This window comes from Ciona robusta, chromosome 9 (assembly GCF_009617815.1).
Source record: "Ciona robusta chromosome 9, ASM961781v2".
Taxonomy (NCBI): Eukaryota; Metazoa; Chordata; class Ascidiacea; order Phlebobranchia; family Cionidae; genus Ciona; species Ciona robusta.
The window spans coordinates 1129277-1143042 of NC_143243.1; the positions used below are offsets into that span (position 1 = coordinate 1129277).

At 34.3% G+C, this 13766-nt stretch overlaps 2 protein-coding genes across 9 annotated transcripts in view; both read right to left on the bottom strand.

Moving 5' to 3' along the window:
- LOC149730608 (E3 ubiquitin-protein ligase MYCBP2-like) overlaps positions 1-13766 on the bottom strand; it is a 65441-nt gene that overhangs the window by 4073 nt on the left and 47602 nt on the right. For all 7 annotated transcript variants that reach the window (XM_089885577.1, XM_089885572.1, XM_089885576.1 and 4 more), the window contains exons 77-84: positions 13548-13754; positions 12988-13077; positions 12445-12612; positions 12018-12128; positions 11523-11716; positions 11163-11259; positions 10359-10568; positions 63-191 (exon numbers count right to left, since the gene is read on the bottom strand). In XM_089885577.1, coding sequence (XP_089741703.1) covers positions 63-191; positions 10359-10568; positions 11163-11259; positions 11523-11716; positions 12018-12128; positions 12445-12612; positions 12988-13077; positions 13548-13754 — 1206 coding nt within the window. The remainder of the gene's footprint in view (positions 1-62; positions 192-10358; positions 10569-11162; positions 11260-11522; positions 11717-12017; positions 12129-12444; positions 12613-12987; positions 13078-13547; positions 13755-13766) is intronic.
- Positions 192-10352, bottom strand: LOC149730609 (uncharacterized). 2 transcript variants are annotated; one of them, XM_089885606.1, is made up of 15 exons: positions 8747-10352; positions 8289-8472; positions 7646-7825; positions 7297-7416; positions 6735-6884; positions 6044-6200; positions 5224-5449; positions 4383-4493; positions 3902-4110; positions 3540-3648; positions 2969-3102; positions 2484-2667; positions 1948-2149; positions 1456-1661; positions 192-1051 (listed from the first exon to the last, which is right to left on the bottom strand). In XM_089885606.1, the coding sequence occupies exons 1-15, from the start codon at positions 8929-8931 to the stop codon at positions 808-810; spliced, it is 2601 nt and encodes an 866-aa protein (XP_089741732.1). In that variant the 5' UTR covers positions 8932-10352; the 3' UTR covers positions 192-807. The 2 variants fall into 2 exon arrangements, with proteins under 2 accessions (XP_089741732.1, XP_089741731.1); XM_089885605.1 differs by having other exon boundaries at positions 2484-2709.

Genomic DNA, 13766 nt, shown 5'->3' on the forward strand with positions numbered 1-13766 from the left:
TCTTCAAAAAAGACAAAACGACTTGTAAAAAGGATCTGTTCCTTAAAAAAAATAATGCGTACCTGTCTCTGGTGATCTTGTGTGCGACGATGCAAATGTAAATATCGGTCGCATTCTGAACATAAGTTGCCACAATCACTACATTGTACGATGGCTTGTGTTACTCCATCATCATGGTTGGCACAAGTTAGCTAGAGGTGGGGTAAGGAGAGGTTAGATGGTTCGGTATTTAACATAGTGTTGTTGATGTAATTAACAAGCAAAGTAAAAACCTGAATAAGAGCTTTTACAAAGCCGAAATGTCAATTTGAAAAATATTGACAAAAAAATTGTATATATATTTAGAAAATAAATTTATATAAAAATATGCAGTAGCAAGTTTCAGTTTACTTTGGCAAAATTGACTCAAAAAAAAGTCAAAACGTAGGTTTAAAGATTAAACTGCAAAAACAGCTTTAGATTGATAAATATTAAAAATAAAAAATACAATATTTTTGTTCAAAGACGCATGTGCAAGGCGATCACCAGTTTATTTTATATTCACATAGAGAGAAACTAAAATAAAATTCTAATAACCATTTTTCTAAACAATGCAAATACAATTTGCAGGCAAAAATAAACAGCATATAGGATGCCTAGCGTGTTTTTCTGTATTAGACCCTCATCCGTATAGAATGTATAATTCTAATTAAACCATGTACAGATAATCAATAAAGCACTACATCCAGTGTGTTAAGAAAAAAATCGCAAAGAAACAAAAAGTTGTATTTTTCACAACTAAAACAAAACAAGTTTTTTCATAAAAAATCATCTTCTTCCAGTTGTTATCGGCAGCAAAGTCCCTTCTTCCATCATTCCAAGATCATGAGCCCAAACTTCCAACATTTGATGAAATGGATGCCACGATACAGGACGTTCTGCCACATTATTTGCAGGGTTCGCAGGGTCCTGTATGATGGGCGGGCACTCAGTGTTTCCTGAGCTGCTGTATTCAATATTGTAATCCTTGGGTTCGTAGAATCTGCTCCAGGAGATACGGACAGGAGCTGGCCTGTAAAAGATAAATGTTTGGAGTATTTTTACATAAATTTTTAACATATTACTTTTTTGTAAATTGTTAATATAATTTCACACAGTACAAGTTGTAAGTTTTCTGATATATAGTAGGTTGGGGTAAGATGATCCATGTTTTATTTTACTTTATTGTCCCAATTGGTAGTAGCAAAGTATTTAAAGAGATTTATTTAACTGTATTCTCACGACTTTTTACAAGGACATTGTTGATTGTGAAAAACACGATTAGGAAATATGCGATATTGCATGTTAACAGTATCCATCTTACCCCACAGTACTGTATTATCTTTTGTAAATATCACGGATTAATTTTCTAATTTCCACATACAATTTTACATATTACTTATTTCAAATTATTTCACACATTAAAGAACTCATTACTTGCTGTTTGCAGTTGAAAGCACCAGTTTAACAAAACACTTTAGCACTGTCCTGTTACTTGGTAAACTTCCCTCAATAATATGACAAGCGTTCTCATATGCTCGTATAAGCAACAATGATAAGAGATACGATGATGGTCGCCATCTTTTCTCATTCCAATCTGCAGCATTGCGCCAATATTTCACAACCTTGATCAAGTCTTTTACCTGTTGTTGGGAAAGAGTAAACGTTTTGCATATAACGTTAAAAAGGTGAAATAAAATAAGGACTACTAGATAAAATCCTAATCTTTAACCTCCAAAAAAGCTTAAAAAAAGTTAATTTTTCATGATCAAATTAGATTAACAGTAGTCAATTTAAAATAAGTCAAAACTAGGTACAAAAACAGCAGATTTTCTGGTTAGTTTAAAACTTTCAACACAAAATAACAAGGTTTTAAAGTTTCTGGTCAGTTTCAAAACTTTCAACACAAAATAACAAAATAACCCTAACCTGATCAGGTTGTTCTTCGATAAACATTATTTGTCGTTCAGCAGCTGCTGGGCAAAACCAGGTAAGATTCTCGGATGTTCGTTGTCGTAGCAACTCATCATACAACGAATCGAATCCATTATCACCAGTTTGTTGCCAATCGTAACTTGTCATTAAATCAACCTCGATTTTGCCTTTGAATATGAACTGTACGGCATACGAGCTGAAATATTTAAAAAGGGTATGGGATAATACAAAAAAATTCAGAAATACTATAGAAGTAAAATTTAAGTAATTTTTTAAAGCCTTTGAATATGAAAGGATACAAAAAATATAGATGATTTTGTTAAGCAAACCGTTTATAAATAAAAGGGCGATTATTTTATTAACTTTAACATGGGTGTTGGAGTAATGGCCCAGCTCATTCTTTGAAACTGCACAATATTTATATAACCAAACCAAATCTCAATATGTAACAACTTTAACATTAAGATTTCATTTTTAATACCGGAAATGAGGTTTTTAAACGATTAAAAATGTACATTTGTGGAATTTACCTGTAAACAAAATCGGTACAACCTTCCAGTTTTCCTTCTTCTGCCCCATCCACCAGCATCCTACACAAAGCAACTACAAATGAGGGCATCCACATTATATGACCATTGTATGGCAGGTCTGGTGTCATAAGAACAAAGTCAACGTCCCATCTGTTGCTGCATAATGTGTTCGTACCAAGGGATCCTGGGGTGGGAAAATGCATTGAGATAATTGGTTTGAATCCATCTAAGCATAAACATTTAATAAATTGTTAGTTTAGAATATTGCATATATCTCTAAATGTTACAGTAAGGAGAAGGTTGTTGAAGCTGCAGTAATGTATTATCTTAGTATAACAAATTGGCTACAACATTAATCGGCTACAACAGTGAAAGAAAATGTTTCAGTTTAAAGGCATTGAAAGCTCTTCTATAGAAATTTTATGTATTTATGTGCAATACTGATCAAGCTTTAAAGTAATAAGTATAAACTTATATTATCCCACCTGCCACTATCATATTGGTGACTCTTATTGCTGATTTAGCTTCAATAAACTTGGACAGAGTTGTTTTAAGTTGATCTATTTCTTTATGAGCAGTTGCTAGTTCAGATGGGTCGGGTCTTGCTTCAGATAATAACCTGTGATGTAATAATAGCATTGTGATGTAATCATGATGCAATAGTATGGGGAAAGTGCAGGGATTGTACAGTAACAATGTACTCAGTATATACAAAGTTATAACACGGGTGTTCTGTTTCATATACCTCGTGGCCACTTACAAGTTAACATGTGTGTAGCCTTGTAGGTAATTATTTATACACCCATAAGTGACCACTGAGTTGAAGCAATTACTGTTAAGTGTCTTGCATATGAACACACATGCACATAATGGGTGCAGCGCCGAGCTTCGAACCCAATATCCTTTGCTTAAGAGGCAGGGTGCTATAACCATTGAGCCACAGCAATGGTAAACATAAGCTTACAAAAAGCATCTAACCCAAATACCCAAAATACCCAAACCAATGCATCCAATACAATAGCCATATCAATACAAACAACAGAAAGTTTTTCTTACAAACTAAAGTCTTCTCTGTACTTTGTAAACTTTTTTATTCTTTCATTCTCCGTTGGTTGGGGTAAAGGTCGATACGGTCGTCCTGATCGTTGCTCTATTTGCCATTTACCTGAATATAACGAAGTTAGATCAATATAAAAACATAATGTTATCGTAATAATATAATGATGACGTATGTGTCCCTGGACAATACACCTACAGACATTGCTCTAACACAGTGGTCACTGAATGGGTTATACATAAACTGAACATAAAAGTTGTGTGACCAAAAAAATTATGTAATTAAAAAGTTATGGAACCAAAAAATTATGCAACTAAAAAAACTATAATATTAAATATAAACATAAAATATAAACACTTACTTTTCGAAGACCCTCTCTCAGCCAAGTCGTTCATGACGTCAAATAAAAATTTTGAAAATCCCGGAACAATCTGACTAAAGCTGTCATTGGCCGATTCTGGACCAATCAGACGCGTTCGTTCCCTTGTGAGGTTTTGACACTTGCTTTCCAAAGTAACTTTTTGTTTCAGTAGTTCTTGGTATCGACTGTAGATTTGGGATCGGTCCTTTCTATAAAAGAAATAAAATATCAATATGAACGAATGTAACTTATATATTCTAGCGTGGCAGGAAAACGACCGTCGTAATAACATGGGTGTTCTATTTCATACACCCCATGCCTGCTTACGAGTTACCACGTATGTAACTTTGTGGATGATTTATTGTATCAAGACTTTTGTGATTAGTACAAAAGAAATTTAGGGTTACTTCAACAAAATACCAATTTATTGGCCAATGAGGTTTTGTATGTTACATGCACATTATATATGTTAAACCCCTACCTTGCATTATACAACAACTTCCTCTCCCTATCCCCTGTAGGTGAAGGTGCTGGAGTTTTATACAAGAGGTGGTTCGATACAATTTCAACATGGATGGAAACATAAGAATATCTGGAGATTGAAAACATAAATATCTCTTATTATAAGGGCTATGTGAATATGCAATTAGCAACATATAGTAAAAATATAGTATGTCTACACTTATGGCTAAACAGGTTAGACCAGTGCTCTTCAACCTTTTTTGGGTTGGTGAACCCCTAAAGTTGTTGCGACAAACTTATGCACCCCTGATTGCTTTAACGTAAAACTAATGACGTTTCGCAATTCCCTGTGATGCAAGATATAGAATTCATATAAAAAAAACTGTAGAAAAATGGCTAAATTTGTAAAAATTCAGAAATGAGTATTATTGCTGAAAATTGTTGAAGTTTGTGATGCACCCTTGTATACACTTTTGTACTGGTGCACCCCTGGCAAATTTTGATGCACCCTAGGGTGCACCGTGCACACCGGTTGAAGAGCACTGGGTTAGAGTTTAACTAGTAGCCATGGGTCACCTTCTACTATGTAAAGGAAAAGCAGAAAAACAGCTTGGTTGTCCAAGAGCTTAACTTACAGCTTTGGGGAGGGGGAAGATTCATCAACCATTAGTATAAGACAAAACCTAAACAATTTCAGGTAAGCTCACAACCTAAGATTTTCGGGACCTGAAGTCATGTTCGCCCCCAACAAATTAAACTGCCGCCGTTTTTTCTACTTCCATACTAAATCACAGCCTGTAATGCCCCAAAACACTATAACCAACTGCAACCATATTTAACATTAAGCAAACCAAACTAACCTGTCATATCCATCATCAACGTCCGTTCTGTACGGGTTGTCCGTTAACGCAAGATCTTCTACTGCAAGGTCCGACTTAATAACATCAGCGTCGGACCAATTCTCACCAAAATATCCAATCAAAGGTCCCTTAGGATTGAGAGGGACATTCATTGAAACATCTTCAGATGCCGGGCATATGAGGGTGGCGTTCCACATTATGTGGCGATGGTAAAACTCCATTAAACCTAAAACCCGAACATGTATATAGTTAATATCATATGTAAGGTGCAGTGACATGTCATGGCACCAAAACATTTTGAGTTTAGGTCAGAGTTTCCCATTAACCCTGTAGTACCAAGACTAAACAAACAGAACATAAATTTAATGCATGAACGTCAAAGCATTTAATCTCATGTAGTTTTTCTTACCCTTGCATAAAAATAAGGGTTTGATTTTATCGTTATGTAAGACTAGTGTACATTACACTATATAATACACTTCACTAAATAATTAGAAAAAAAACATAAATGTTAAAGCATTATACCCGATGTAGTTTTATAAAACACACCCTTACAAAACAGAATAAGGAGCTGCTTTTGTGGTCATGTAAAACCAGAGTAAACTATTCTATTTAATACATTTTTGATAATAATCACAAAAACATGAATCCATATGAAATATTATCTGATGTGGGTTTATAAGACCTAAACGTTGCAAAACAGAGGAATGGGCTGTTTTTATGGTTGTCTAAAGGACAGAGTACTTGCAATACATTAAATACACCTTACTAAATAATCACAAAAACGTAAATCCAAATGCTGAAATGTTAAACACTTTACCGGATGTAGTTTTATCGTTCTGATCCATCTTTAGTTTAAGTTTAGAAGCTTGTAATGTCTTCAACACCCATGGACATCCATTTAGATCTTCGAATGGTGTGACGCATACAGTGGGGTATGAGTTGGGTTCCGATAACGTGACATGAACCTCATTTACCTGGGTGGGGCTTGTGTTGGTTAGTTATGGTAGAATAATACATAGAACATCAATTTTGCCATTACAGTAAATTTTGCATTAAAACGCAATTTATATTGTTGTTGGGTTGGTGGTAGTGTTAGTTTAATCAAATTGTTTAAATAATGCCGTTACCTTAAAGTCTTCGGTGCTATTTATTTAGGAATTAAAATAAATTAACATGAGTTGGAATTTTGCTGTTAGTTTAGTAAAGATATACAAGACCTAAAGATGCTTGAAATTGATATAATGATGGAAAAAACTATTCTGGAATAAATGCTTAAAACACTCTGTTAATATAAGTGGGGAAGTTAGATAAACTTTGTATAAAACCATGCAAAAAACAGTTGTGGTCCAAGTTAGTATAATAATACTTTAATAACCTTATAAAAGTACATTGAATAATAAAAACAAATTCAGCAAAAAAATTTAAAATATGTTGCGATAATAACATTAATACAACAATAAAACATGTTTTAATGCAAGATTCACTATAAAAGAAATATTCCCGTTCACCTCAATAACAGATTGGAACTCAATCCCAACTTTTAATTTGTTTTCCTTCAATGAATTAATGAATTCTCCTTTATTAGGGAAAGCTACACCGCTTGGCATCTCACTAATGCAGTTCGCTGAGAAGGTGTGTTCGTACACTACAGGGGAGGGCTGGGTGTAAAAAAATGAGTGTTATCTTTTCATGGTGGGGCATTGAGAGTCGTTAACACATGGGTGTTCTGTTTCATACACTTTGTGTCCGCTGACGAGTTACCACATATTTATATTTGTGGGTGAATGTTTTTCTGTATGGCTGATAATTTGGACAACCCCAATAGTGACCACTGGGTTGGAATTACCATTAAGTGTTTTGCTCAAGGACACAAACGCCAATAATGGTAGTGGTACCAAGTCTTAATCCGTAACCTTTTGGCTAAAGGAAAACACCCCAACTATTCTGTAACAGTGACAGACATATAAACCTTTGGGTCAAAACACTTCTCATTTCAAGTATATAAAAAGAGTTAACTTTAAAAGTGGAATAAATAATATACAATATTATTAATATAAAAGATCCACCCACCTGCCCCTCAATAAGAAACCTTGCCCTCACTTTAGCAAGATGGTTAGAAGTTGTACAGTGCAAGAATAACGCAACGTTCCCTTTGTTTTCTTCATCTGGACCATCAGGAAAAATACGAATCTGACAAGGTATATAATTACTTAGCTTTAAAAAACAATTGTATTTTTTAGAGCGAAAACCCTTTATATTTACCTAATATAACTATATATTAGTAATAAAAAAAGTCAGTTTTTCGTGTTAATTCTACAGCCCAACAACACATTTTTTTCTTAATTTTTTAATTTTAGAGGACTTGTAACCTGTTAAACACCCCCCTAGCTACGCCACTGCATAGATAGTTGCATCTTACCTGCCATGCAAACCCCCCCACACTAAATGGTGATGTATGGACCATTGGAAATGGATGGTCGGGTGAAACTACCGGCAGTTGCACAGTGTCTTCAAATACTGTCTTGTAAGTTTTACATTCAAGCTCAACCAACACTTTGTTGCTATCGAATATAAAACCTCCGTTGGGTTTTAATAAAGTCTGGGAAGAAACAAGCATTTTTTTACCCAATTGTATACACTAAGAAATATGTGGCCATTTTAAGGTAATAACATGGGTGTCTCTTTATACATTGTACCAGGTTTGCAACTGTTTGGGCTTGCGTCAAATTTGGAAAAAAACGAAAACATGTTTAGGTCAGGCTAGCATAAAAGGATAATTTGCACAGGCCTGGTTAGTTCCGCACAAGTTCCAAGTTCGGAAATTCTAACTTTTGTACACTTGTTACCTTGAGAGTGTAGTATGTGTGACTTATATATACCAGACACCTACATCTTTCTATGCTGCCACATACAAAAAAAACATAAACGTGGATTTTAGAAATTCAGCTTCATAGAAAAATTCATTCTATTTACAACAGTCAATAGAAAGACAGTTTTTTGCTGTTCAAAATACACTATATTTTCCAAGCATATTATAAACCAACACAACCACTTCAACCCACCTCCCTCCTAATAAATTCCTTCCACCCCCACGATAAAGCATCCTCGTCACGTGAGAACATCCGACCACTAGGGGGACTATGATATGAATAATTATTCTGATGATTGACAAGATTAACAACGTTGAACGAATACACGGTGTGTACCCGAACCTCTTTGCCAAGATTTACTATGCGAAGATAGAAACTGAAAGAAAAGGAAATTTTACTTGCGCATTTCTGTCTTAATATTAGATTTATATTTAAATGTCCACATAAGTATTAAATTGTGTATTTGTGTTGATAATGGTATTTTACACAAAGTTCACAATTTAAATTAAAAAAAAACACAAATACCAAAACTTGTTTTGTTAAAAAAATAATAAAATTACTAAAAAAGCATTTTCTCTACAATTTCTTATATAAATTCCAAACAGATACAAAAATCTTATTACAAATGGAGAACTGTTTGTTTAACTCACCTGAAATATTCATTATTAGGTTTCCCAGTATAAACGTACCATCGATGTCCAGCAAAGTGAAACTCGCGGGAACGAACGTCAAAACTCGAGATTTCTTGCGGGTTTTCAACGATAAACGTAAAAATATGGGTTCGTTCTTTATCTTGCAGGGCAAGAAACCGATGCAATTGTATGCAAGGCGCCATTGTGGTTTATTAACTAAACTTACATTTAAACTCTGGAACTTTTTGAAGTCTGTATTTAAATATTTAATCATACAACTCATACCTGCCCAAAATTTATTGTAACTGTATTTAGTCCTAAAATCTCACTATGAAGGTGTGTTTAACAAAATATTTAAGTTCTGTTTTTTTTATACTGTATGATTGCAACAAAATGAAAATCTTCATCCTAAATAATATTGTTTACTGCTAACTAACTATCTTCACACTGCTTTGCAATTAAAAACCTTTTCTAACACAGTAATAGCTATATATACGTACTTCATTATAATATAAACCACTACCACAGTTCTTGCATGCACAAATTGTACATTCAACAACTTTTCGGTCGCCGAAATACGGAAAACCTACACCTAATTAAATTAAATATTCCATAGCCATTAAAAAGCAGATCTAATTTAATTGTAAGCACCATATTAATGTCAATCACTTGATAAGTGGAAACAATTCAATGTAACATTACAAGAGCACTTCAGTAAGTTTGTGCTAAAAGCTATTCAAACTGACTTGTTTAAAACACAGAATATCACAGCAGTGGATAAGGTAAATAACATGGACACTCACAAACACTTATAACTGTCCATAATATTTGAACAGCGCATAACACTGTCCCCTGCTGTAATGTGGCAATATTTCAAAGCATTATCATAATATATATGGTTAAAATATATAGCCATTCATACTCTTGCATTAAAAAGTCTAGCAAATTTGGGTTTATAAAACATTGACAATCACATATACAAACCATCAGTGTGGATATTACAGACTATACATTCATATACATCAGTTTGTACCGTGTATGCTACAATCCATATCACTTAATGTCAAAACCAAGCACAATTTTGGCATTAACCAACATTTTAAAAACAGACAAGTGATTACAATAACTGAGCAATATATATAACCCTATGGAAAGTCAAACAAATTATTATATGTTAGGATATATCGAAATGTTTTAAATTTATGTTAGATATGTATTTTCTATGCATACTAAATTAGCAGTAATGTTGCTAGCATAGGAAAACATACACGATAGACCTTATGATCCTTTTTAAGTTATACAATGAGTGGCGATGTATTCATACGCCCCTCATGCCCACTGCCAAGTTATAAAAACAACACCAAATAAATAAACAATAAAAAAAACTTTTTTACTGATAGTCGATTTTTACAACAAACGTACATCCATAATTCCTGTTAAGTTATAAAGTAAGTGCTGGCATATTTATACACCTTATGCCCACTGTCAAGCAGTAACAAACAAACCAACAGACAATAAAAAACAACTCCTACTCATAATGGATTTTTTATAACATTTTTTTATTACAAACAAGCCAACCTTATACTAGTGTTGGTCGTTTTAATAACAATTTTTGTAAAATGCATCCTACCTTATTTTTCTGTTGATTTGATCGAGCTGACGACAACTTATCGACATGGTCATGGTCCAACGCACACAAGGCTCCTAGTGCTTGCCACAGGGTGGGGGTAGCGAGACAATGCTCCGATTCACGTTCCATCTCCGATAATCTGGTCAGAGGAAGAATGGCTTCGGACACCGCACACTTGGTGACCGAACTCCAGTTTAAACCAATTTGACCCTGTTGTACGTTAAAGCATTGTTAAAAAAATGAGTTTGAAAGTTCTATGTACACAAACACAGCTATACTGTCTTTTTCTACAGTTAAACTTTTTATAAATTATAACGGTGCCATATACCGTTACAGTTTATTTAGGAGCTATCCCAGTTTAAACCAATTTAATCCTATTGTAAGTTGAAGCTTGTTTATCATAGATAGTCTTTTATACAATTATAACTTATATACAACGCCTTTTATATAGTTAAACTTTTTATATAGTTATAACTTATACACAGCAGCTTTTGTACAGTATAGTGTATTTAATGAGTTATCATTTTTATAAAGTGCTACCTGTGCTAGTGCTATTTTCACAGATATAGTGTTTATGAGTGCATTTATACTTTTAAACATGTTGTTCACAAATTTTCTTTTTTTTCATGGGTAAGTCCAAGAGTTAGTTAAGCTATGGAAGCTTGGGTTCAAGTCAGAGTTTCCTCATTACTATACAAGAATTGGCTTAAGCCCAATCACTTTAAAACCGAGGTATTTTAACATTTGAAATTTAATGAGATTTAGCCATTGACACTATAATGTAGATATACAGTATATACTTACAGCAGACATATCTTTAAGTAACTTGATAACAGACTCCACAATAGATTTATCTTGTATTGTTCCATGCATCCACCACGTTGGACTGTCTTTCTCTGGCCTGTATTGTTGTTAATATTAACATTAGTTAAAAATAAAAACATGTTTAAATACATCGCAAATGGTTATATATATTTGGACTGTTAGCAGGGAGATGCATCATAATATCGGATACTGTTTGTAGAAATCCATGGAAAGCTTCAACCAGTGGCTGCATTGAATCAATGCCGGCCAATGCCATGTCTTTTACAATTTAAAATTAATAGCTGAAAATGTTTAGTCAACATTTTAAACTGTATTTTTAGGCGGTGTGAATTATTTTACCTTCCAGAAAACACCGTCTTCAGTTCTACAGCTCGTGCTTTCTTGGCTTGATTTGCTGAGTCAGCAGATTGCAGTTGTGGGGAACCCCCTTTCACTTGTACATGAAGAGCTTTAGCTATGCAAGCAAAGAAAGGATCGAGAACTCGGATGGAGGGAGGAGCATCTTGGGAGGAAAATGAGGAGGAGGAGGAGCTCTGGATGGTGATTGGTTCGTTTGAATATTGGGATAATGGTGATTGTGTTGGAATAGTTTGTTTCATATATTAAATACTAAATAGTTCATTTGTGTTAGAAATGTCTTTTTGTGTGAATTTAGTTTATCTGTTCCCAGGCGAGGCACTTCTAAATCAATGTTTTGTTAGTTAAATACATTTCCTGTTCTTTTTGCCTCTAAATTATTGTCTGCTGTCGTGGCTGAGTCTTTAGTTGCCTGCGTATCACACACAACCCATAAAGATATATTTAAATACAACAACACATAACCCATATATTGACCTCAGTAATGGATTCCCTCAGTTTATCTTGTGTTGGAACCTTGGCAGATATAATTGATGCAAGTCGATCGGGGGGGACTTCTGATAAAATTCTCCGTAAAAGTAAAGTGACCTGCAGGGAGTGTTTGTCATAAACTGCATTGTTGGTAACAAGCACAAAACAATAAAAAATACAACTTAAAAATCATCCAAAAAATGCACAAACTGTACACTTTTATTAAGACATAGGAGGGTCAAAGAACAGACTTAGATGTGCCAAACACTCTTAATAGGTTGTCTGAATATTTTTTAAACAAAAAGACAGAGTTTTGTTTTACCTTACAAACATTTGGGTGATACAAACAGAGCTAAAAGTTTCCAATGTTATTGGCACAAGTTAAGTGTTGCAATGCTTAGGAGAGTTACTTTAAAATTACAAAACATCTCACCTGTCTCTGCACCCTTGGTGTTCCAGTATGTAGCAAGGACACAATATCTTGTACAAGTAAACTCTGTTGAGCCACATAATGACATCCAACATCTGAACCACTCAATGCAAGGATCATGGAAAGAAGTTCAAAGCAGTAAGTATCACTCTGTTCTGCCGATTTAACACACTGGGGATGGAAGCGGTTTTGTTAAATAGATAAGAGTGTGGTACCTTTGTCTTTATATAAATACTGGGGATGGAAATGGTTCAATTAATTAGTTTAGGGTGTGATAAAGATACTTATAGGTAAAATACGTGACAGATATAATCGCCAAATTTTTTTTGAATTTTCTTCTTTTTCTTTTTACGTATAGATTTGCACACAGACAGCAAAACACAAAACATCCGGTACACAAAACATCAGATACTTTATAACTATTATAAGTAAGATAGAATTTATACCACCTATGTTTAAAACATTCTCTGAACAATATACAACTTTTCCATTTCTACATATCAACAACAGAGCACTACATTACCTTATACATACAATAAACATTACCTGAACTGATGTAACTTGTAGATTATTCTCCCAAACCTTCCTTATATGGGCTGCTTCAGTGTGGATGGCATGCACTGTATGTTCAAATACCTGGATGTGTAAAACCACCATGCATTTACATATACAATGCATCTCCTAATATAATATATAGTAGGGTGGGGGAAGATGGGACAACTTTAGCACATAATATCCAAACATCCTGATCGTGCTTTAAACAATTAACAAGGGTCTATGGGGGTCATGAGGATAAGGTTTTATAATTCTTTGAATTTTTTTTTGTTCACCACTAAATGGGACGAAAAAATATAATGAAAAGGTGTCCCCACTCCCCCACCCTACTAAAAAAAGCTTTGCTTTACAATACGTTTTATGGCTATTTTAGTTTCATGTGATAATATTTATTTTTTTTCAAACATTATAAATGCTAAAACTGTTAGCTCGATAAGACATCCTAGCTAAACATAATTTTCCTTTTATCGCCCAGCAGTTAATTGTGTAGGAAATTAGGCTTAACCATTAATCTCTACTTTGTTATAAAGTAGAACCAACCTACAACATACCTTCTTCTGTAGTGAGGTTAGTTTACTTCTACTGAACAAGATCCCAACCATATGTTCCCTTAAGTTGGGATCCACGTCCCTGGGGCTTGATGGGGTGAGGTCCGCCACCTTTGATGTTTCGCCCTCACCCACTTCATCTGGTGGGGTGATGGCGGGGCTACCGTTGTTCGAGGTTGGGGTGGTTTCGGAAAGTAGTTGTCCGAATACCTGGGGGTTGAC

Excerpts from the sequence above, each read along its gene's own strand:
- LOC149730609 (XM_089885605.1), bottom strand. The coding sequence starts at position 8,931 with ATGGCGCCTTGCATACAATTGCATCGGTTTCTTGCCCTGCAAGATAAA. Across the intron at positions 6,201-6,734 it reads AGTTCCAATCTGTTATTGAG|GTAAATGAGGTTCATGTCAC; the intron begins GTGAACGGGAAT and ends AGCCCCACCCAG. Across the intron at positions 5,450-6,043 it reads GAACGATAAAACTACATCCG|GTTTAATGGAGTTTTACCAT; the intron begins GTAAAGTGTTTA and ends TTCGGGTTTTAG.